Genomic DNA, 24,744 nt, shown 5'->3' with positions numbered 1-24,744 from the left:
CCGTGGTTTGGCACACTGTTAAAACACACTTAAATCCAATTTCCGACACTGACCAGTGACAGAACGCTGTGCAAAGGTACAAGAAAAGTGACTTGTTTTAAGATCCATCTTTCCCTCCCGCACAGTCCCCGCTACCACATGGATAACATTGTTAAAGGCGATATCCAGCACCGCTATCCGGCTGGAATGGGCGCCGATCCAAGGCGCCCAGCACTACTTGGTAATAGTCGCGTCCGCCACCGAGAGACACAACCGGAGCGTGGAGGAGCTAAGCGCCGTGATCGGAGAGCTGCGGCCGGCGACCTCCTATAGCTGCTACGTGTACGCCTGCAACGCCGCCGGCCAGGGCGCCTCGAGTCAAGGCAGGACCATCGTTACCTGTGAGTTATGAATAAATTAATTAATAAATTAAATAAAAATTAATCATTAGGCTAAAAAGAAGTACACATCTTTCAAATCAATTAAAATGAACTTGTTTTTATTTCCAGTGTCTTTTAAGTTTTATTATAAAAATATAATTATTAATCACACAAATGTGATATATAAAACAATGACCAGGGATGAACTGGATCATTATTTATTAAACAATGATCTATCTCTGCCCCCTAGTGCTAGGCCCGCCAGAGGTTACGGGAGGTGAGCATGTAGAGGAGAGTACAGCTCGCATAAGATGGAAAGGCGTTGATAAAGTCCTACTGTACCATGTGATGATCACCGACACCAGCGACTCGAGGGCCGCGCCGGTCACTGCCAACGTGTCGGCTACCTACGTGGATATTAAGAACATCAAAATGTGCTCGGCCTACGATCTGGCGATATCGTCATACGACGCTTTTCTTCAGGCTGGAGACGCCACTCATTTTACCTATAAAACGAGCAGTAAGTTAAACTTTTAGCGACATGTTTTCAAAGGAGGAAAGCTGATTTGCAGGCAGAATTTACTGGATAAAATGCCATATTTTACGCTTTTAGACATTTCCGGTATACCTTAATCAGCTTCCCTCATTGTTTCACTTGTATCTTTCATACTCGATTGTATCTTTTTAACACATAATGCACATGCAAATATACTCAGTTATTACTCAGGTACAAATCATGAACAAATATCATAACTGTATGATATACATGAACCATTCTGACTGATTAATGATGAATGAACCCAGGATCAGTACCTAACCAATATGTAGTATCTGATTAATTCATATATTACGCTACTACATTATTTCTGCCCCCACAAATAAAGTGTTACTGTTCTTTCAGCTACTTTTATTTCTTCTTGGAGAACAAAGAATTTGGAGTTTAGCTAATTGATCTTTCTGAATTGTCTATTGTGTGTGTTTGTGTACGATGCCTGTAGTGTTTGTGTGTAGGTGCCCTCTGCTGCCTGGGGTGAGTTTTAGGCCCCCGTGGATTTCATTAGCTTATTTTCTCTACCGGGCGCCATGGTGGTGCAGTGGTTAGAACTGTTGCCGCCCACCTCAGGGACCTGGGTTCGAGTCTCTCCCTGGGTTATGTATGTCGTTGGGGTTTCCTCCAGGTACTCTGGTTTCCCCCCCACAGTCCAAAGACATGCTGAGACTAATTGGAGTTACTAAATTGCCCATAGGAGTGCATGTGTGTGTGTGAGTGTGCCCTGCGATGGGCTGGCCCCCTGTCCTGGGGTGTTCCCTGCCTCGTGCCCATAGCTTCCGTGATAGGCTCTGAACCCTCTGTGACCCAGAAGGATAAGTGGTTTGGAAAATGGATGGATGGCTTTTCTCTGTCAAAATTCTGGTGGTGTGTTTCTACTGACTGAACATCTCCTCTGATTTTCAGCTCTGAGCCCAGCTGACCATATCTCTGTGGAGTACAGCTGTGTCAGCAGGAGTGTGATAGTGACATGGCACTCGGTGTACGGTGCTGACTCATACAAGGCCCTGGCCATTGACAGCCGTCATACAGTCCTGTCCTGCACGTCCCTTTCGCCAAGCTGCCAGATCACTGGCACTCTCTGCAGCCAGCGCTACACGGTGTATGTCATTGCTATGTCAAAGACCTGCGAGAGCACGACCAACTCCAGCAGTTACTTTGAGACAGGTGGGTCCGCTCTCGTGTTAACTTCATCCACATTGTTGTTTTCCACTGACCTTTTCTACTTTAGACATTTCATCTCAAGAATATCCCATCGGGGGTTTGGAATTCTGTCCTTCCAAGTAGCATTTGTCTTAATTTCTCTGACATCTCTAGAGATATCTAAGCCTCTTCAGCTTCTTCTAGTCTCTGTGGAATCCCTGTTAGTAAATAGCACAGGTACGGCACAGTCAGAAAGGCGACACCGATTGGAAACCTGGCATCTGTCTCACATGTTTTCTTTTCCCCCCCTCTGCCGTCTTAGTGCCGTGCCCCCCCGCCAACGTGGAGGTCTTCCGTGAGTGTTTCAGCAACGTGATCATATTCTCCTGGGGGGCCACCAGCAACTCCCTGTACTACAGGGCCACCGCGGTGGACTCGGAAGGCGAGCGAACGGACTGCCTGACCAGGGATACGTCCTGCTATTTCACCAACACCAAGTGTGGCCGCAGATACCGATTCACAGTGTTTGCCATGAGCGGGGAATGCAACAGCAGTACCAGCCTTCCCGCCCACATCCGAACAGGTAGGGGTGGGAATCAAGTACAAAGATGGATTCAGTAAGGGACCAAGTAAAGAAGTACAAAGATGGAGAGGCACACAGCACTCTCTTGCATTATCTCCGCTGATATGTCTGATCTACTCCCAGCCCCCTGTCAGCCACGGAATGTCAAGACGAGGTCGGAATGCCACTCAGACGTCCTGATCAGCCAATGGGATGCAGCCGCCGGGGCTAAGATGTACATGGTGGAGATGATGGGGAACTCCCACAACCTGTACAACTGTAGCTCCATCACTAACAGCTGTGCCACACCGGGTGTGCAGTGTGGCGAGAGCCTGACAGTATGGATCACTACCTCAGACGATGAGTGCTCCAGTGAGAAGGCCCTCGGGGAAGTGGCCGAGACCGGTAAGGGCTGCTGACCCACCTCTCTAATGCTGGTCATGGCCTGTACAGGGTAGGCGTGGACTCTTATGGACTAGTTAAAAATGGGCTGATTTGTCTAATGATGAAAGCAATTGCTGATATATATATATATATATATATATATATATATATATATATATATATATATATATATATTCTTCTTTCGGTGCTTTTCAGTGCCCTGCGTTCCCCAGAATGTATCTACTGGATTAGACTGCTCCACCAACGATCTCACAGTGCGCTGGGAGTACAGCCATGGTGCGGACTTCTACATAGCCTCAGCTGTGCGGCTGGATGGCGCCGTCCACATCTGCCAGACAGCAGATACCAGCTGCGTGATCCGTGGCCTCTCCTGTGGGCAGAGCCTCACTGTTTACGTCGTGGCTTCCAACTTTAAGTGCAACAGCTCTGAGAGTGTACGGGTCATCAGAGAAACCGGTATGCTGGGGCTCAGGCACAGAAATGTGATGTGGGACAGTATTCAGTTTTACAAACATGGGTAGGGGTGGGGGCTGATACAATACCCTCTACATGAAACCTGTGCAATTATTAGAGGTGCAGCGATCCAACTTTTTCAGTGCCAATACGATCCCGATCCCTGAACAGAGGGTATCGGCCGATATAAGTACTGATCTGATACCAGAGCTCTATGTTTTATAAACTAGTAGATATTAATGAAAAAAAAATGTATGCAAAAAGCTTTGTTATTTAGGCTATTAGAAACATGCGGTTCCACCTTGTTTGTATGTCTTGTTTTAAGTGTTTTTGAGGCATTTGCAGTTCACTTCGAATATCTTCCAAACGAGGACACGCAAGTGGCGAATGCTTAAAATGCCGCTGTAATGTTTCTCCCGCTAGTGCGTCATTGCAATAACAGCCCTGTCATGTATCACCAGCTGTAGCGAATGTGCAAAACTGCTCAAGCTAGCGACTCACAAATGCGTGTGCTTTGTCTAGTGGGATATTCCATTAAATGCCACTTCTACCTCTCATAACTTTGTTTTTACAAAGATTACAAAATGCCGTGCTACTAGTTGTTGTTTAAAAACGTAAAATATTCCCGGAACGTCATGCTCTTATGTGCTTACGCTTCTCCTACTTCAAAGGGATTGCACATGATGTCACAGCAGGTGGAAGTCACTGCACTCGCATCCACTGAGTGGCAGCATTGGGAAAGAGCTGATGTGAAAAAACTGATTTAACAAGAAATAGGAGTTAAATTTTTACTGACTGCTGAAAACTAAATAATTAAATATAGGATGTGGTTTGGTCACGTATTGTCGATACCTGATCTGTCTAATGGGTATGGATTGGTGCCAATACCAATCTCAAATATCAGATCGGTGCACCTCTGGCAATTATATGAATTTCTTGAGAGGATGGCACTGCTGGTGGCATTCTTATTTGTGACTGATTGAAACAATTGCTTATGTTAATTTAAACAACGCAGTCATTTACCAGTCACCCTCTCACTTTTGAACCATGTCATATTCTTAAGAATTTTTTTACTTCTCAGCAAATAGGCTAAAACCTAAAATGACCATTCCACACACTTCTAGAAATTCATTTCTGTCCTCCAAACCTTACAGCTAACTGCCCTCCAGACCAAGTCCAGGCCACTTTGGACTGCTTGGAGAACCATGCGTTGGTCTCGTGGCAGACCTGGCAGAGCAAGGCTTCGTGCACTGCCTCCATGGAGGATGAGGTGGGGGGGCTGCTAAGCTGCAGTACCACGGGCAGCAGCTGCAACGTCTCGGGCCTCAAGTGTGGCCAGAAGTACAAGGTCTGGGTGACACAGCACAGTGGGACGTGTCCGGCCGCACATTCCAAATCCATCGACTTCGACTCTGGTATTTACTTTAGTTTTTTCCCCCCATCGTTCCTTTTTCCTTAACTTTTGAATTTCTGAGTTCCTCCTCTTGAGACATTTCCTCTCGGCTTTCTAGTCTCCTGTGGCCCAGAGGATGTATCAACCCAGCTGAACTGTGGCAATGGGACACTGGACGTGAGCTGGGCCACCTCAGCCCATGTGGACGGGTATGTCGCCATTATGCTGGCGGGGAGTGGAGAAAGGACACACTGCAACACCACAGAAACTCGCTGCACCTTCGACGGCCTGCAGTGTGGCGAGTCTTACACTGTGGTGGTGATGTCAAACAACGGCAGCTGTCTGAGTCTTCCAAGCAGGGGTTTGACCATCCAGGAAGGTACCAAAGTTTCAAATACATCTTGCTTTGTAGTCATGGATGTTTGCAGACCTTCTGCTCTTTCCTCTCCACTTGAGGCCGAGGCTTTTTTCTTTCTTCCAGACTTTATGTTTCTAACAGTATTATAGTTAGACAGTGGGAACCAGTCAAACAACCATGCAAAGCAGCCAAATAGGACAGTCAGAGCTAGATCAAAGATCTAACATGACCAAAACACCAAGATGTATTCATTTAAACAAAGAAGCCTTGATTAATAGGTGACATGCAGGTTGTTTCTGGATTGCTGTCTTTGTGGGAAACCAGGGCGTGGTGCCTACATTTGTCAGCCATTTGGGGGATATGGATGGTAAATAGGAGCAAAGATACATTCTTTTTCTGGAAGGGAAGAGACGGTTTTGTGATTCCAAATTGAGAAGAGTCTGTGTAACGTACAGCCCCTGAAAACTCGGTTGGTGAAGTTGTGTGCTGTGCTGTGTGCCCCTCAGTGCCCTGCGTGCCGACCGAGGTGTCAGTCAGTCACAGCTGTGAGGGGAACTTGGCCAATGTCATGTGGACACCAACACCAGGGGCTCAACACTACAGGGCTATTGCACGGAGCAATGGTGGGGCCCATTCTGAATGCGTCTCCAGTGGGACGGCCTGCAACTTCAATGACCTGCAGTGTGGCCGGGTCTACACCGTGGGGGTGGTGGCTTTGAGTGGAGACTGTACCAGCTTGGAGAGCAAGAATGCAGTGCTCCAGACAGGTACGGTGCTGCTTTGAAACCCTAATGATATTTCTGTTGAGGGAACTTGATGTGTAGCCACAGAGTCATTTGGAGTACAATTTTGTCCTGGTGCATATCACTTATGGGCTAACTTTCTCTTTCCTTAGGATGAGTTATGTAAACTGTACGAAAGTACAAGTTTTAAAAAGACTCTTGCTAAACAATATCTGGCATTCCCATTTTTTCCCTAAAAAATTTTGCCTTCCCCTTCTTCAATAGCAAGGACTTCAATAAAAATAAGCTTTAACTCTGGCAGAGAACCTCTCACTTTATTTGTTCCTTCAGCCCCATGCACTCCGTCTAATGTGGTGGTCCAGACTAACTGCTCGGGTGACAGGGCCTTTGTGTCCTGGGGCGCCATTGCAAACGCGGTGTCCTATTTGGCGTCGGCGGGGGGTGTGGATGGGCACATCTTGTCCTGTGAAAGCAGCGAGCCTGGCTGCTGGATCGAAGGTCTCCACTGTAGCCGGGAGTACAGCTTCACGGTCTCGTCGGACGACGGCGCCTGCCAGAGCCCGAGCAGTGACCCAGTGCAGCAGGAAACTGGTAAATGACTCCGTATGGAAACTCGTGTTACTGTTGTCAGCAAAGGGGTGTTTCCTGACTGTGTACCCAGGGGTTTGCTGTTTTTATTCTTTAAACAGGTGATAAAAAGTGCAAAGCAGACTTGTATTGCATATCGTCTGACCCTCTTTCCCATCAGCGCCATGTGCGCCGCGGGACACAGAGAGCCACATCGACTGCAGTACCAGTGTTTTGACTGTCAGCTGGGACGCCCGTAGTGAGCTGCTGCTGAACTACAGTGTAATCGTACTGGCCGAGGACACAAGCACATATTCTTGCACCACCTGGGACGCCACCTGCAAAGTCGAGGGGCTGCAGTGCGGCAGGCAGTACCGTGTCTACATGGCGGCTGGCAGGGGCAACTGCAGCAGCATGACGACGGCGCCGGAAATCATTCACACAGGTATGTTTCATGCTACACTGGCTGGCAAACCGATACCATTGTTTTTACACTGCAGACTCACTGCATCCTTGTGCTGGATAAGAGGATAGATGGTCTCAAGTACATTGATACAGATTATACTGCTTGAGTGCTGATAATGGATCAATCGTCTTGCCTCTGCATTGGCAGCACCATGTATCCCACAGACTGTGAAAGCGGCCGTGATGTGTGGCACAAATACCCTGGTAATATCGTGGGACAGCTCTTCTGGGGCCACAGCCTACACCGCTACTGTGACCAGTTCAGGTGGTGACCCAAGCAAGTTCTGCTCCACCTCAGAACTCACCTGCATGTTGGACGGCCTGAGATGCACCCAGCAGTACACTGCCACTGTGGTTGCCCAGGGCAAACAGTGCAACAGCACAGCTAGCTCTGCCATCTCAGTGGTGACAGGTAGGAGGCGCCCTGTGTTGGATAACTACATGGTCCCAGAGGTTTCCCTGTCTGTGACTTGTGTCCCTGCTCCCTGTGCCACCTATACCACCTGTACCACAGGACCTTGTGAACCCGAAGGTATGGCGACCCACCTGGGCTGCGATGACAATGCAGTCCTGGTTTCCTGGAACGCCAGCCCCGGGGCCCTGGAGTACACAGTGCTGGCAAAGGGCAGGAAGGGTGACCTTTCCTCTTGCTACACCATGGAAACCACCTGCCTGTTGACTCGGCTCACCTGCGGTCAAATGTACAACATCACGGTGTTGGCTGGCGATGGGAACTGTAACAGCAGCTCTCTGACTTACAGAGTCGTGGAGACAGGTATAAACCCCACTGACCCGCTAAGATGGCGTGCAACTTCTTCCTCGACTTCCTCGTCTTCTTGCACCTCATGCCATTTTTCGTCTTACAGCTCCATGCGCCCCTGTCATGATTAACCACAGCCTGGTCTGTGAAACGAACATGGCTACTGTCTCATGGAGAAAGGAAGATGTTGCTGTGGGTTATGTCATCAATGCCACTTCAGTCATGGGCCACAGGAAAGGGTGCAATGCCAATGGAACTTTCTGTGAGCTGCCTGAGCTGCAGTGTGGCAAAACGTACATGGTACAAGGCATGTCCCTGGGGAAGGAGTGCAATAGTGAACCAAGCTCCGAGCTCACTATTGTCACAGGTATATCTCTGGTATGGATGGAGGGCTGTGTTTATGGCATACAAAAGACTCTAGATCGGGGGGGGGGGGCAATCTTATCTAGAAAAGGCCGTTGGGTTTGCGGGTTTTCGCCTGGAACTCCCTAATTACTAATTAGAGGACTTGTTGACTGAGGAGTCCTCACCCCTAGGTTTGAACAGCTGATGTAAAGGTTACCCCAAAAACCTGCAAACACACATTGGCCTTTCGCGGATAAGATTGCCCACCCCTGTTCTACATCACTGCCATTACTCATCATGCTATGCCTGTTGGGTACAGCACTGTGATTGTCTCATGGCGTCACATGACATTTCTGAGTCTGTGTCCATCTCCAGCTCCCTGTCCCCCTGCGATGGTAAAGTCCACCTACTACTGCAACAGCAACATCGCCCTCATCAGCTGGGATGAGAGCCTGGGCCGAGAAAGCTTCTTAGTGCGCGTGATGGGAGGCAGGAAGGTGTACACTCAGAACACGATGGAGACCACGAGCACCTTCACCGGTCTGGAGTGCCAGCAGAAATACAATGTCACCGTTAGAGCCGTAGCCAAACACTGCAACAGCAGCCAGGAGGCTTCAACGGAATTCCACACAGGTATAACAGTTTTCTCCTCCTGAGAAGCTCCACACAAGGGTGCCTCAGCTCCTGCTAATGGCCACCTCTCCCACAGCTCCCTGTGCACCACAGAATGTGAGCGTGATCCTGCTGTGCGCTAACAACACGGCAGAGGTGACCTGGCAAGCCAGTCCTGGTGCAGCGTCCTACAACGTGACTGCCCTGGCAAGGGATGGCGACAGCAAGAGCTGCTTTACCACACAGACACTATGCCAACTGCCCAGAATGCATTGCGGACAGACGTACATCATCGCAGTGGTGCCCAACTCAGATACCTGCTTTGGATTCTTCAGCACTGCCATCACCTATATAGCAGGTATCTGTATCGTGGGATTATGTTGTTAGAACATTCACCACAGGTACTGCGAACCACTGGAGATAACTAAGGAAGAATTTAAGGTGGCTTCAAACAACATAGCCTGTTGCCATGGGACCAGGTATAAGTGGAAGCAGAAAGGCCTTTCCTGCTACAATGTTTCTTATCCTCTTCTACATGTCAACAAACATCTCCGTAGGCATCTCTCACATGTCTCATATTCTATGTCTCAGGCAAATGTTTCTCTACATGCTTTCTTTAACACTACATGGTCAGGTTTGGTAGAGAATTTTTGCTGCTTGTCATTGAGCAAGGAGAAAGGGAATCTGAGGGACGTAACTATCTCAGTATAGATGTAATACAGATGTAACACCACTGTGATGCTGCAGGAATGTTTTGGTTTGCTTGATGGTCAAGGCATCACATATAAACTACTAGGTTTGGCTAGGATGATATCTGCATTTTGGAGTTTCACTGTTTACCGAGAACTGCAAGAACAGTGGCCCTGATTGGAAGACAGGATTGCTGCAACATTGAGTAATTACCGAAATTTCCTAAAACTACTCCTGGGGCCGGCATTGCAATCCTTTGATTGAAGAATCATGGATTCAGCGAAGCAAGATTCATTTTGTCTTTCTCTGGAAGGTCCTTGTCCTCCTAACAACATATCAGTGGCGCTCACATGTGAAGGCAACCTTGGATTCGTGACATGGGATCCTGTGATGGCAGCAGAGATGTACATAGCCACTGCCACGACCACCGATGGCCATGTGCAGACTTGTAAGACCAACACCACCAGCTGCTCCTTCCTCGACCTACACTGTGGCGAGGTCTATTCTGTCACTGCGGTAACTCTTGAGAGGGGCTGTCAAAGTGAGCCAAGTGGCAGGAATAACTTCAGGACAGGTTTGTTCTCTAGTTGCATTTCATAAGGCTGCAATATTCTTCTATCATGTGAGACCAAAAAGTTCTGATTCAAAGTCCGATTTCTTTGTTACTCTTTTAGCCATCTGCCCTCCCAGCAACCTGAGAGGACAAGTTATGTGTGTGACCCATGGCCTGATGGTCACATGGGACCGGAGTCCCAGGGATGATGTGACATACTTCCTGAATTACCAGACAGAGGGTCGTGCCAGCACCACCCACGTAACCTCAAGCATCTCCTACCAGCACATGGGCCTGTGCGGGGAGCGTTATTTCTTTGAACTACTAGCACAGGACGATACGTGCAACAGTAGCTGGACTCAGTCCCTCAAAATGGACACAGGTGCCTCCACATTGCCACCATGCTCTCTGCAAAGTCTGTCGTAAATGTGAATGTTACTGCTCTCAAACGCGACCTCTCATTCTTGTCCACACAGCTCCTTGCCCACCCACCAGTTTGAAGGTCCAAGTAGACTGTGGCACCAACAGGGGGAGGGTTTCCTGGATGCAGAGCCCAGGTGCATTAGTCTACACTGCTGTGATTACGGGATCCCATGGGCATAGAACTTCCTGCTCCTCCAACTCTACAACATGCGACGTGAGGTTGGACTGTGGCCGCCGGTACACTGCCATGGTGTTCTCCTCAAACGAAGCATGTAACAGCACAATGGATGCTGCGGTCGAGTTTGTTTCAGGTAGCTTCTTTGGAACTGTGAAATTAGAATGCTGTTATAGGCAGGAATGCACATAACTGCGACACATTCTTCATATAATGCGATATGTGTGGCAATTTCTTGTCGTAACATCACGAATGTATACTTATGTGCAACTGCACTACTGTAAAAAAAAAATGTGTGCGCATTTTAACCTTCATATGGCTAATTTGTACTTAATTTTGGGTACAAAGGTTAAAATGCCTAATAAAATGTCATTTATTGTAGCAGAGCGCATACACGTAAAATAAGTACACATCAGTCATGCCAGCACAAGAAATTGCCAAACGTATCGCTGTATCGGGCAACTGTGTACCAATTATGTACATCCCTGTTTATAGGGCTGTTATATGTTATGTCTTAAATTACAGGAACCTAGAACCCTTTCAGATTCATGAGGGCCTTTGTATTCTTCCTATATTTTAAAATGCTACATCAAAATACAGCATTATGTTTAATCTTACGATATAAGTGTTTGGTTGGATAAGATAATCATTTCAGCTGAAATAGATTTCTTCCCATTATCTGTGCTATGTTACTGACCTTGTTATCACACAACGCACGGTCTGCATACATGCAGACACATTCAGACATCATATCCCTCTCTACATCCAGCCCCGTGCCTACCAGGAAACATCAGAACCAAGACAGACTGTGATGCTAATGAATTTGCAGTACAATGGGAGATGACCCCAGGGCCTAATCTATACACGGCCCTAGCTATTGGTGGCAATGGGCACCGCGCCACCTGTGAGACCACCGAGACATTCTGCACCATCCAGAACTTGCAGTGTGGCCAGACCTACAGCATTGTCATCACTACCGCCTCCTCCAAATGCAACATGATACAAGACTCCAACCACAAGGTCAAATCGGGTACAGCTGCCATACAGAGAACGACTTCCCACTTTCTGGGTTTGGGCCATTATTAAGGAAAACGCTGATGCTATGTTCCCTTCCCCCCACTCAGCACCTTGCAGGCCCACAAACCCTACAGTGGACCTGAACTGCAGTACCAATATGGCCATCATGTCCTGGGAATATGTACAGGTGACACAGATGTACCAAGTGAAGGCGGTGGACAGTCGGGGCGAGAGCACCACATGCAACACCACTGGTGCCAACTGCACCTTCTTCCAGCTCGACTGCGGGGAAAGGTACATCTTCAGCGTGGTGGGCTTCACTGATCAGTGCGAGAGTGCTGTCAGCAGCACTGCGGATCTTCTCACAGGTGAGGTCCCACTGATCAAGATATTAAGTTTATGCTGGACCTGTTTAACTCATGGAGAACCTACCTTTCATCACCATCTACCAATATCTCTATCTTTAAAAAGTGCCTCTGCTTCTCAGTACTGTGCTTTGGCCATGTTCCCTCCTTCAGCTCCCTGCAAACCTACTCATGTGATGGCCAGTCTGAACTGTGAGTCGGGCATCGTGTCGATCGTGTGGGACCCCGCAAAAGGCGCCAACACATACATAGCACGGGCTGAGGGCACAAGCGGGCATACTACCTTCTGCGCGGGCAATGACACAAATTGCACCATAAAAGATCTGCTATGTGGCCAGGACTACTCCATCGCAATCCTGGCCGCAAACAGCCACTGCACCACCAGTTCAGGCGAGCCAACTTCTGTGACAACAGGTAGAGTGCCGAGTGTCCTCTCCCTTCCCGAGCTCCCCCAGCTCCATTTCTAATTGGAGCCATGAGGTGAATACCATCCTGCTCTCCGTAGGCCCTTGTCCCCACCACCAACTGGCAGCATCCCTGCACTGCGCATCAAACACAGCCACAATCTCCTGGACCCCAGGGAAGGGAACCTTATCCTACAGTGCCTCAGCTGAGGCCCTCGCCATCACACACTCTACTTCCTGTACCACTGCAACTTCCAGCTGTGACATCACCTCCCTGGAATGCAGCCAGGAGTACAGGGTTAGCGTCAGCGGACAAGGCCTTACCTGCCTTAGCCCGGCAAGCTCCTGGATCACCTTTAACACAGGTAACCTCCTTTCTGGACCACTACTGCCGGAAATATGTAGCGTCTCCATCCATCAACTTCTAGGTTCCAGGGCACTGGGAACAATGAAAGGGAACATCCTGGATGAAATATGTCCATCGCTGGGCTCAAATCCACATAGACAATGGCATGCTATAAGCAATATAGAGATTACAGTTCATCAGTTCAAACCTTAGGTGTGAGAAAAAAGTCAAGCGAAGGGAAATAAAGTACATAGAGGAAAGCTGCACAACAGGAGAGAATATGCCGACTCTGCACAAGTACTAAGTGGGACACAGTAACCAGATGACAACGAGGTCAACTCACACTGCCGTCCTTTTTAGCCATCAGAGTGAAAGGTCACATGTAATCACAGTGTCATCATAAAAGACGCACACATGCAGTCTCACAGAAAATCGCTGTAAACAGTCCGCAAGTAAGCAGTACAGTACAGTAAATATACAGAGTAATTAATAGTGCACACTAACGTTCCGCCTTACCCTCCCTCTGTCCATGCCACCTGGGTCTCCCAGCCTCCTGCCCCCCCACACAGGTTACGGTCCAGTCATTCTGTGGCTCGGACACAGTGTCTGTCTCCTGGACTCCAGTGACGGGTGTGATGTCATACATGGCTGCTGCCGAGGGGCGTGACGGACACGTGGCGTCGTGCAACAGCAGCCACACAGTCTGCGACATCCCAGGCTTGCATTGCGGCCAAATTTACGAGGTGTTTGTCGCGGCCTTGGATGAGCACTGCATTGCGGGAAAAAGTGAAATGCATATCCTGAAGACTGGTAATTAGCTTTTACTAAACATTTACCAAGCAATTCAGGTCATCTCTCGACTCCCTTATATTAAGTGCCTATTTTAAAGTATTTAGTAATTCATGAGTAATTATGCAGTGGAATATGTCATTATTGCAGAGTAATTCTAATTAATAATTGTTGATGAGGAATACAACTTCAACAACTGTTTTTTTTCTTCAAAGTAGCAATGTGGTTTTTAAAAAATGCTAATTCATGGAAGAAACGTTGAGTATGATCTGAATAATCTGGAGCCACTAAATGCTCCTTCATGCTGCTCCCTCACGCTGCTCCTTCACGCTGCTCCCTCACGCTGCTCCTTCACGCTGCTTCCTCACGCTGTTCCTTCACGCTGCTCCCTCACGCTGCTCCTTCACACTGCTTCCTCACGCTGCTCCCTCACGCTGCTCCTTCACGCTGCTTCCTCACGCTGTTCCTTCACGCTGCTCCCTCACGCTGCTCCTTCACACTGCTTCCTCACGCTGCTCCCTCACGCTGCTCCTTCACACTGCTCCCTCACGCTGCTCCTTCACGCTGCTCCCTCACGCTGCTCCTTCACGCTGCTTCCTCACGCTGCTCCTTCACGCTGCTCCCTCACGCTGCTCCTTCACACTGCTCCTTCACACTGCTTCCTCACGCTGCTCCCTCACGCTGCTCCTTCACGCTGCTTCCTCACGCTGCTCCTTCACGCTGCTCCCTCACGCTGCTCCTTCACGCTGCTTCCTCACGCTGCTCCCTCACGCTGCTCCTTCACGCTGCTTCCTCACGCTGCTCCTTCACGCTGCTCCCTCACGCTGCTCCTTCACACTGCTTCCTCACGCTGCTCCCTCACGCTGCTCCTTCACGCTGCTTCCTCACGCTGCTCCCTCACGCTGCTCCTTCACGCTGCTCCCTCACGCTGCTCCTTCACGCTGCTTCCTCACGCTGTTCCTTCACGCTGCTTCCTCACGCTGCTCCTTCACGCTGCTCCCTCACGCTGCTCCTTCACACTGCTCCTTCACACTGCTTCCTCACGCTGCTCCCTCACGCTGCTCCTTCACGCTGCTCCCTCACGCTGCTCCTTCACGCTGCTCCCTCACGCTGCTCCTTCACGCTGCTTCCTCACGCTGCTCCCTCACGCTGCTCCTTCACGCTGCTTCCTCACGCTGCTCCCTCACGCTGCTCCTTCACGCTGCTCCCTCACGCTGCTCCTCCTATCCCCAGCTCCCTGTGAACCCCAGGATGTGGACATCCATTTGGAGTGCCAGTCAGGTGTTCTTGGGTTATCCTGGGAACCAAGCAGAGGGGCGGACCGCTACCGAGTAGAAGTAGTCAGCGACAATGGCCTAGTGAAAACGTGCAACACCGAGAGCACCTCCTGCGACATCCCTGACTTGCAGTGTGGACTCGAGTACACCGTTAGTGCTGTGGCACTTGACGACAAGTGCAATAGCTCCCACAGCTTGGCCAAGAGCTTCACATCAGGTCAGCTATTTCCCAGCATGTTATACTCATATACGGAGGTGAGATACTGCTTCTTCATATATGTGTTTGCCCCCTATTCATACAGCTCCGTGTCCCCCTGACCACATCACTGCCAGTGCCGATTGCTTCACGGGCAATGTCTCAATTTTCTGGAGTCCCACAGTCCAGGGCGTCCAGTATGTCGTTACTGTGAAGGAGCCCGGCAGCCGCTTTCAGGTGTGCAATGTCACAGGCCTCCAGTGCGTCATCAGTGGCCTGCAGTGCGGCGCGGAGTACACACTAGAGGTGTCCGGAGAGACAGACGGCTGTGTGGGGGCTCCCAGCACTGACCACCCTTTCCAAACAGGCATGTATACTCTCGTGGCAAAAAAGCCACAAGCTTGCACTGAATTGCACTATTAAACCCATCTACCACACGCAACTATGCATGTCTGGAAGCATTGTGGTTAGTTTGTGAGCGTAATGTCTGCGTGGTCTGCCTCCAGTGCCCTGTGTCCCACTCCTGGTTGGAACAAAGATGGACTGCCCATTAGACTCTGCCTGGGTGGAGTGGAGGAACCCGCAAGAGGCGGAGCTGTATGTGGCCAGTGCGGAGGACACTCAGGGGCAGGTGGTTTATTGCAACGGCGGCAATGGTGTCAGCGGCTGCTCCGTGCCAGGCCTGCGGTGCAGTTTACAGTACACCTTCACAGTGACTGCTTCCAATCAACAGTGCACCAGCGCACCCAGCAACGCTATGCAGATGCAGTCTGGTGAGGGGGCTCTATCCATCTCCATCTCCATCCATGCTACATGCCATGACCATCACATCGCCTTCTGAGCTCATGATCTGTCCGTTTTCTTGTCTTGAGTTTTTATTATTATTTTTTTTTACATTTATCCATAAATCTCTACATAAGTTACCCTAGGTATGGATGGATTTATATCCATCTGTCTACCGCTGTGTATTTGTAGTTACTATGTATTTATTTCTCTCTCAATATTTTTTATATAGTTGTTTTCAATTCATTGAGACCTCCAGCCAATTTAACTGGACCATTTAAGATACATGTAAAACAGGAAAAATACTTTGGCATAAGAATATTAATATCAGTGAAGGCCAAAACAACACTTTGTGAAGTATCTGCTGTATCTGACCCCACTAGATGGCGCTCTCTGTTCAAAACAGGGCTCAAAGCATGGCCCAGAACAAACCAAGAGCACTCTCTGGTAGGCTCAGGAAATACTGCAAATGGTTCATTTTGGCCATCGCTAATTAATACTGTTCTATACGTATATGTCTCTCTGTCTATCTATCTAGCCAATACCCATCAATACAACATGTGAAAATCTATCCCATTTCATGCAAACAGAAGGGTTCCTAAGGTACAAATTGCAGATAACTTTCATGACGGCCACATAAGTAATGTGCTTCAGCCCCAGTTGTGTATGGGGCTGTGTGGCTGCGGATGAGAACACATCCCACAGATGCTCACCACATCCCTGGCCATCCACAGGATGCAACACAAAAGTTGTTCACATCTTTACTCCTGCCCATTTCTTCTGCATTCAACACATCAACTACAAGTACCGAATGTCAGCTTGCCATCTAACATATCCTACACCTTGACATGCCGTTTTTACAAGATAGCTGATCTGGCTGGTCATAATGTGTTGGCTCACTGGTGTATATGCAAATATTTCTATGTGAATACTGATGACCTGCATCTATGATGAGCTCTAAAAGAAAATAATGAGTTATGGTCCTGATTGTCACTACTAACCCTTGCATCCCCCAAAGCCCCCTGCCCGCCAGAGTATGTCAACATGGATGTTGATTGTGAGAATGGGACCATGACAGCATCCTGGCCCCTCAGTCGGGGCGCTCTGAGCTACACTGCTACTTTGCGGGGCCCAGATGGCAAAACGTGGGCATCCTGCACCACCAATGGATCGGACTGTGACATTGGCACGATGCCCTGTGGGGAGAGCTTGGCCCTGGCAGTGGTGGCCGAGGGAGCCAGCTGTTATAGTAGACGGAGCCAAGACTTCCCCATCAGCACAGGTAAGGTGGATGCATCATACTATTAGTGAGAACCTGTGCGCCAAATGGGAAAATCGGTACACTTTGCAGAAACATTCGAGCATGTTAATGTCAACCGTTTCATATGGCTTCCAAAACCATAGGACGATTCTTTTCAATGGGTCAAAGGCAATGATTTTGTAAAATTCACCAATAAACCCGTAGGTCACTTACTGAAAGAATAATTCTTCGGACATTATTCCGAATACCACACAAAGCTTTGATAAGAACGATGGGGTTAGGCCTGGATGTCCAGTGATAGGATAAAATCACATGGCACACACACTCACCCCATGTAGGTAACTGCTGCCTTATTACTTCGTAAGACTTCCCTTGAAGTCCGTCATAATGGGATTTTACTGTATAATTATTCCAGCTCTTTACGGTTGGAAATGCAGAGTTTTACATGTCACATGCATCAATTTTTTTCCTCTAGTACCTTGCTCTCCACAAATCCTGGAGGCCACCCTGAGATGTGGTGACAATATGGCAACCGTGACTTGGAACAGGAGTAGGGGGGCAGAGCGTTACCTAGTGAAGGCCACCAGCAGCGATGACCACCAGGCCACCTGCATCTCACGTGGGGCTACCTGCTACCTCAGGAGCCTGAGCTGTGGGAAGATATACACAGTCACTGTTCGGGCAGAGGACAGCACCTGCTCCAGTGCATGGAGCCATCCTGTTGAAATTAAGACAGGTAACTATGGTGGCCACATTGCCAGTCTACCCAGGGTTAAATCCCCAGTTATAGGTATAGTTCTAGCTTTCGTTTCTCCTTGGCTTAATGGTTGCCCATTCCCTTCAGTCCCCTGCATCCCTGAAAATGTAGACGCCCACTTTGACTGCGAGTCAAGGACCATGATCGTGTCCTGGTCGGCAAGCGACGGCGCAGACTCCTACACAGCCACGCTGGAGGACAGCGACGAACGCTTCACCAATTGCCAGACCTTGGGAGCCAGCTCATGCAATGTGACCGGTCTGCACTGCGGCCAGGTTTATCACGTGTCCGTGACTGCGTCGGATGGCCACTGCACCAGCCAGGAGAGCATCATGCTGGATGTCCACTCAGGTGGCATGGAATACTAAAATTTAGATAAGGGAATGTTGGGCAAACAAGTGGGCAAACCTCTGTGTCAGCAACCAGTTCTGTGGAGTAGCACCAGTGCTCTACTAGAAAATTCTCCAGCAGTTCAGAAGCTAACCAACCAATGTTGCTTCCTCTCCTACCAGTCCCCTGTCTCCCCAGGCATATCAAGGCCTCCATGGACTGCGAGAGGACCACGGCGGTGGTGACCTGGGACTTCTCTCCCGGGGCAATGTCCTATGTTGCTACAGCCACTGCAACATCTGGCCACGTAGCCACCTGTGACACCACCCACACCAACTGCGAGATGAGCAGTCTGGCATGTGGAGAGCGATACTTAGTGTCAGTGCTCGCGCGGGGGGAGACCTGCAACAGCACATCCAAGATGCCTCGGCAGCTGATGACAGGTAAACAGGCTATGACTAAACATGCCATCCAACAAAAACCTTTGTAAAGTAAGAACACAAGAAGGATGCAATTCACAAGGCATTAATTTGCTTCCCGTACCGTAAGGTTCTCAGTCTTCTTTGAGACATCGCTCCAGAATTTTAATTACTTTAATGTAAAAACAAACCTTTATCTGTTTTGTTATTGGTTCACCTTTCAATCTCAGTGTTCCCCAAAAAAAAACCCATAAAGCTTCACACTCCTGAGGAACTTAGTATTAGCTCACTCAACAACCCATGGATTAAATACTGGAATTAATAACTTAATGTTCTCATTTACATGTAGAGCCATGCATGCCTCTTCATGTTAGCATCCAGTACAACCCACCAGTAGGCCAGGTCTACTGGGACACAAGCATGGGAGCCTCATACTACATCACAGAGGCTGAGACCAGTGATGGCTTGCAGACTTCATGCACAACCACAGACAACTACTGTGCCCTCTATAATATGGCCTGTGGCCGTGAGTACAACATCACGGTCATTTCCAGCAATCAGGCCTGTGAAGACATCGTCGCTTCTGACCCAATCAGCCAGACCACAGGTAAGGCAGTGATACCTGAGGATCAGACAAGGGGTTTTCAGTGGGACACCTTCTCAACCAGGTTTCCTGGTCCATTGTTCTCTTCACTTCAGCATTCTCTTCATTTTCACATTAAACTTGACTTGATATGCAGAGCAAAAGTTCTGTTGGGGGGGGGGGGAGTGCCCAGAACGATACACAAATTGCTTGAATCTCGTGTTGTCATGCTCCAGAACCTTGTCCTCCGAAGAATGTCCAAGCCCGTGTGGACTGCAGGACAAACATAGGACATGTGTCATGGGAGGAGAGCGATGGGGCTGTGGGCTACTTGGCCATCCTGGATGGACGGGATGGAGATTCTGCCTTCTGTTACACCACTACTACATCCTGCACTTTGGATACACTCCACTGCGGAACAATCTACTACACCAGAGTCCAATCCATAGGAGAGGCATACAACAGCTCAGACAGTACCACCTACAGCCTACTCACAGGTCAGTGTCCATAGGCTCCTCTTCTGAGTTATTTTATTAACCAGCCTTTAAAGCAGAAGGTTCTCTGCTAGCTGTTTCGCATACCGTTCCAGCTCCTTGTGTGCCAGACATGTGGGAGGCCCAGGTAAACTGCGAGAACGACACTGTGTTGGCATCCTGGAATTACAGCAGTGGGGTGGAGTCCTACATACTGACCGCCAGAGGCATCGATGGACATTCCACTTCCTGCATCACCAGGGAGACCTCCTGTGCCCTCGTCGGCCTCACCTGTGGGAATGCGTACACCCTCAGACTGGCTGTCTCCACCCATCAGTGCTCACTCATGTCCCCCACCGAATTCACCCTCCAGACCAGTGAGTGGAGTAGGGGGGGATCTCAACAGCCTTGAGTACATGTCCTTTTAGATAAATCAGCCCAGTGTTCAGTCTCACCATAAACAAGAAACTATAACCCACTTCACAAATCACATTCCATTAAATCCCAGTTCAATGTAAGGGTCATCCATCTGTCCACCCAGTCACTTTCTGTAATGCCTGTCCCGTACAGTGTCCCATTGGGCGTGGAGACTATTCTAGGAATCACAGGTTACCTGCATTCAGATTCACAATGGAAAATTTAGGGTCATCACTTCACCTAACAGTATGTTGTTAGACACACACACAGGGCGGGGGTTGGGAATCGACCCCACAACCCTATAGTGCTAATAGTACTAAGCACCAAGCCATTGCACCATCAACACAAATGACTCAAGCAGATTCAAGCACTTTGTCATTGTGTGACACAACAACATTACACCAAGTGTGGTTAGTGTCAGGTGTACCTGTGCCACGGTCTGGATGTCTGAAACCCCGTGCCCCTTCCCACAGAGCCATGCCCCCCAGCCCACGTGTCGGTGGAGCTGCAGTGCGGCTCTCGTACTGCCACTGTTTCGTGGAGAGAGAGCGAAGGGGTGGAGCTCTACACAGCCAGCGCTGTGGCTTCGGCAGGCATGTATGCCGAGGACCGCAACACCACCGACACCTCGTGCCTCTTTGCCAACCTGGAATGTGGGGAGACCTACACCTTCACAGTCAGGGCGTACAGCGGTGAATGCCAAGGCCAAGCCAGCAAGACCATCGATCGCAATACAGGTGCTTAACCACCCAGTCACTCTCATCTTTGCTTTATTATGGTTGTTTAGTAATCATTCAGTGATAATTCCTTAGTAAGTAGAAGTATGTTTTTTTTTGTAATCATTCGGTCAAATCTATTGGCGCTGGGCAAGGAGGCGCAGAAACAGCAGTACGTTGTATAAGTTTGCAGTACGTCACCCTGTGAAACACCCTTTAAACATGATCACCACCACCAGTGGTAAATTTCAGCCCTTCTCATGCAGAGCCATGCCAGCCCACCAACGTGACAGCGCAGGGATCATGTGAGAATGACACAGTCGTCCTGCAGTGGGCGGAGACTAAGGGGGCGTCCATATACGTCGTGAGTGCCCTGGGTGACCTGGGCTACGTGGTGGATCTCAAAACACCCAACACGTCCATCCCGGCTGAGCTGCCCTGTGGACAGACCTACAACCTCAGTGTGGTGGCCTGGGACGACTACTGTGACAGCCTGAGAAGCAGTGTTCTGCAATACAGAACCGGTCCGTTGGGGTAACCCTTCAGGCTCTATTCAGGTTTTATTATTTTTTCAGGTTTGTGTTAAATGCTCTGTTCAGTTTTCAAGCTTCTCATCAGTGTGACGACATCCCAGACAAAGAAAGGTTTCCATTTAGTAAGAAATTCATCTCTTGCGCATGTAAAAATTCAGGGCAAAACATTTTATAATAAAGAGAAACTAGCAAGTTTAAAGTAACAGGAACACCAGGCGGTCAGGAAAACTGCGAGAACGACACTGGAATTACAGTATCGGGGAGGAGTCCTTAGACGTTGATTGGTCCATCGTCCGCGACCACAGATCCTGAGCACAAGGGGCCTTGCTCCTATCCCAGAAAACACTGGTCAAGCTGCAGGAGCACCCAGGTCATGGTGCCAGTCCATCACAGAGCATCACACACTATGGGAACTTCAGTGAAAATGTTTTACTCAAAATCTCACTTTTAGACAACATGTCTGTAGTACTGAAACAAACCAGTTCTGGTTATGTACTTGCATAAACATTTTCTTTCCTCCCCCACTTCCCAGTTCCATGCACCCCCCAGAATGTGGTGCCCAGTGTCCAATGTGAGGACAGCGTGGGCTCTGTCAGCTGGGCACAAAGTGACGGCGCCCAGTCCTACGTGGCAGTTGCCGTGGGACTGGACGGCCACACCCACACCTGCGCCAGCCGCAACCCTAACTGCACCTGGGACGAGCTGCACTGCGGCAACCTCTACGGCATCACTGCCATAGCCGAGGACGAGCTGTGCAGCAGCCTGCCTAGCAGCAGCGTGTACATCCACACGGGTACCTGTCCTCGCGATTCCTCATACCCACACATACATGTCACTTATGCTTTGCTCTGCAATAAGTTTTCAAAAGCATTAGAAGTTCAGCCAATTTCCGCACTGTCACCATTTAAACAAAACTCAGTAGATATTATTCTAAGAGGAAAAGCAACCACCCACCCCCACTACCTGACAGGCGGGTGCAGACTAGGGCTTCGTGATTAATCGCTTTTGATTTGGGATTTTGATTCATACCCCTACAGGATCTCAATCTTACATGACACAGATTCTGCCGTGTTTGCATTAGAAGGGAGATCCGCTTCATCAAACCAGGCGCCCCTCTCTTTTCTTCTAAGCTGTAGCAACAAATCCCAGCACAATGTTACACTATTTGACGGGAAGAGGGGGCAGAAAAACAGGCGCTATAATACAGAGCAGACGCGGTTTGTTTAGAATTTCTCATTGGAAATGCCAGCACAGATTAATGGCATGATGTTACATAGTTTTTAATTCTGTAGAAAAATAGACCTGTGGGCCTGATTTAATAATGAATTATAAACAAGTCGCAGGCTGGTATTTTGAGAGCTTTTACAGCATATCTTGAAAATAGATTGACTAAATCCCTCATCCCCCATTATGAAAAGCAGTTTATAGTTCAACCATCTCCATCATTTTAGCTGTTGTGTTTTTACCGCTGGTGCCGCTAACGCTGAATGTTGATTGTTGACTGTTAAGTTTAAATATCAGCCGTCAATATCACCCAAGACATCGGACTGATTCCAATATCTTGATTTTTAACGATTATTGGTTGATACCGATATTTTAAGTGATATATCTGTACATATTGTTTGCAAATAATAATAGTAATGAGAGAAATGTATTGTTCAAGAATTGTGAGAGAAAACCACGAATGGAAAAAAAAAATCACAGTTCATATTTTACCCAGAATCATGCAAACTTTACCATGCCAAAGATAACCTCCCCAGTGCCTGAACTGCACAAACTTTACCATGCCAAAGATAACCTCCCCAGTGTCTGAACTGCACAAACTTTACCATGCCAAAGATAACCTCCCCAGTGTCTGAACTGCACAAACTTTACCATGCCAAAGATAACCTCCCCAGTGCCTGAACTGCACAAACTTTACCATGCCAAAGATAACCTCCCCAGTGCCTGAACTGCACAAACTTTACCATGCCAAAGATAACCTCCCCAGTGTCTGAACTGCACAAACTTTACCATGCCAAAGATAACCTCCCCAGTGTCTGAACTGCACAAACTTTACCATGCCAATGATAACCTCCCCAGTGTCTGAACTGCACAAACTTTACCATGCCAAAGATAACCTCCCCAGTGCCTGAACTGCACAAACTTTACCATGCCAAAGATAACCTCCCCAGTGCCTGAACTGCACAAACTTTACCATGCCAATGATAACCTCCCCAGTGTCTGAACTGCACAAACTTTACCATGCCAAAGATAACCTCCCCAGTGCCTGAACTGCACAAACTTTACCAGACTTTGTCAGACTTGTGGCCTTTTGCGTTTTTCAGCGCCCTGTGTGCCCCAGAACCTGAGGGCCTCCCTGAACTGTAGCACCAAGGTGACACTGCTGACGTGGGACCCTAGCCCTGCAGCCAAGTTCTACACGGTGACCGCCGATTCGACCGACGGCCAGAGGGTGCAGCTGAGCACTGGCAAAATGCACGCTTACATCTCTGAGCTCACCTGCAGTCACGTGTATTCCCTCACGGTCACGGCCATGAGCACGCACTGCACCAGTGCCGCCAGCCCACCCATGCACTGGCAGACAGGTATGTAGATGCATCCCAGATATCCTATTTAAACCCCTAGCGTTTGGTTTATTTAATTTACATTACAAAGTTAAAGCACATCTGCTTGTCCTTCTATTTAGAGGCCTGCCCCCCCACTGCCACTACCCCCGAACTGGACTGTGTGTCTAACATCGCCGCGGTAACGTGGGAGGCAGTCGAGGGTGCGGAGTTTTACATCACCACTGCCTACTCTGAGGACGGCCAGTCCGACACCTGCATGTCCCCCACGACCCGATGCAGCCTGGCTGGCCTGCAGTGCGGTCAGATGTACACCGTGTCGGTCACTGCTGTCAACCAGCAGTGTGGTTCTGATCCGAGCGTCCCTAGCATGTTCCACTCAGGTGAGGGAGGATCTGGCTCAAAAGCCCTGCTGGGGGTGTAGCTTGGACTCAAACTGACATTTTTTCTTTTCTTCCCATCTCACTTTTCCCCACACAGTTCCCTGTCTCCCACAGGGCCTGTCCGTAGAAATGCACTGTATGGAAAACGAAGTCCTAGTTACCTGGAACAACAGCCAGGGGGCACTGTCCTACAGGGCTGTCGCTCAGCATGATGGAGGAAGCCCCATCTTCTGTGAGAGCCACCATCCTGGCTGCATGCTCACCGGCCTCCTCTGCGGCACGCTGTACACGCTGCATGTGATTGCTGTGGGGGAGGCCTGCTCCAGCCTCCCCAGCGAGTCCGTGGACTTCCATTCAGGTGACTCCCATGAACTCTCCAGGCCGCTACAACTTTGATGGTCCTACAATGATTTGTTCAAAATATAAATATTAATTTTCAAGGTTAAAAGCATGTTTTCATGATGAAGACACGAGAGATCATCCTAATTCCATAACCATTCGCCTAGGAAGCACAAGCCACAAGGCAGGGGAACACCCTGCGTGGGATAACAATGGTTCACAAGGCCCACATT

At 49.0% G+C, this 24,744-nt stretch overlaps 1 protein-coding gene and 1 long non-coding RNA gene across 5 annotated transcripts in view; one reads left to right on the top strand and one right to left on the bottom strand.

Moving 5' to 3' along the window:
- LOC125708743 (uncharacterized) overlaps positions 1-24,744 on the top strand; it is a 33,513-nt gene that overhangs the window by 2,049 nt on the left and 6,720 nt on the right. For 2 of the 3 annotated variants that reach the window (XM_048976503.1, XM_048976502.1), the window contains exons 4-41: positions 126-380; positions 610-879; positions 1,816-2,076; positions 2,375-2,635; positions 2,759-3,019; positions 3,215-3,475; positions 4,627-4,887; positions 4,984-5,244; positions 5,730-5,990; positions 6,297-6,557; positions 6,715-6,978; positions 7,147-7,773; positions 7,865-8,125; positions 8,479-8,736; positions 8,813-9,073; positions 9,719-9,979; positions 10,080-10,340; positions 10,435-10,692; positions 11,326-11,586; positions 11,681-11,941; positions 12,092-12,352; positions 12,444-12,707; positions 13,238-13,498; positions 14,711-14,971; positions 15,057-15,317; positions 15,457-15,723; positions 16,752-17,015; positions 17,470-18,102; positions 18,264-18,524; positions 18,850-19,107; positions 19,320-19,580; positions 19,673-19,933; positions 20,447-20,710; positions 20,956-21,213; positions 21,755-22,015; positions 23,550-23,810; positions 23,912-24,172; positions 24,270-24,530. In XM_048976503.1, coding sequence (XP_048832460.1) covers positions 126-380; positions 610-879; positions 1,816-2,076; positions 2,375-2,635; positions 2,759-3,019; positions 3,215-3,475; positions 4,627-4,887; positions 4,984-5,244; positions 5,730-5,990; positions 6,297-6,557; positions 6,715-6,978; positions 7,147-7,773; positions 7,865-8,125; positions 8,479-8,736; positions 8,813-9,073; positions 9,719-9,979; positions 10,080-10,340; positions 10,435-10,692; positions 11,326-11,586; positions 11,681-11,941; positions 12,092-12,352; positions 12,444-12,707; positions 13,238-13,498; positions 14,711-14,971; positions 15,057-15,317; positions 15,457-15,723; positions 16,752-17,015; positions 17,470-18,102; positions 18,264-18,524; positions 18,850-19,107; positions 19,320-19,580; positions 19,673-19,933; positions 20,447-20,710; positions 20,956-21,213; positions 21,755-22,015; positions 23,550-23,810; positions 23,912-24,172; positions 24,270-24,530 — 10,665 coding nt within the window. The remainder of the gene's footprint in view (positions 1-125; positions 381-609; positions 880-1,815; positions 2,077-2,374; positions 2,636-2,758; positions 3,020-3,214; positions 3,476-4,626; positions 4,888-4,983; positions 5,245-5,729; positions 5,991-6,296; positions 6,558-6,714; positions 6,979-7,146; positions 7,774-7,864; positions 8,126-8,478; positions 8,737-8,812; positions 9,074-9,718; positions 9,980-10,079; positions 10,341-10,434; positions 10,693-11,325; positions 11,587-11,680; positions 11,942-12,091; positions 12,353-12,443; positions 12,708-13,237; positions 13,499-14,710; positions 14,972-15,056; positions 15,318-15,456; positions 15,724-16,751; positions 17,016-17,469; positions 18,103-18,263; positions 18,525-18,849; positions 19,108-19,319; positions 19,581-19,672; positions 19,934-20,446; positions 20,711-20,955; positions 21,214-21,754; positions 22,016-23,549; positions 23,811-23,911; positions 24,173-24,269; positions 24,531-24,744) is intronic. The other variant, XM_048976504.1, reaches the window with a different exon arrangement.
- LOC125708749 (uncharacterized) lies at positions 256-24,454 on the bottom strand. 2 transcript variants are annotated; one of them, XR_007382537.1, is made up of 10 exons: positions 24,334-24,454; positions 17,565-17,644; positions 14,535-14,774; positions 13,205-13,457; positions 12,667-12,781; positions 7,791-7,876; positions 7,545-7,687; positions 2,127-2,270; positions 702-766; positions 256-378 (listed from the first exon to the last, which is right to left on the bottom strand). It is a non-coding gene; the product is annotated as an uncharacterized LOC125708749 (long non-coding RNA). The 2 variants fall into 2 exon arrangements; XR_007382538.1 differs by lacking the exon at positions 24,334-24,454 and having other exon boundaries at positions 17,565-17,695.

The sequence above is a fragment of the Brienomyrus brachyistius genome, chromosome 15 (genome assembly GCF_023856365.1).
Source record: "Brienomyrus brachyistius isolate T26 chromosome 15, BBRACH_0.4, whole genome shotgun sequence".
NCBI lineage: Eukaryota > Metazoa > Chordata > Actinopteri > Osteoglossiformes > Mormyridae > Brienomyrus > Brienomyrus brachyistius.
The sequence above is the reverse complement of the archived record's forward strand: the minus strand, read 5'-3'. Positions and strand labels throughout refer to the sequence as shown.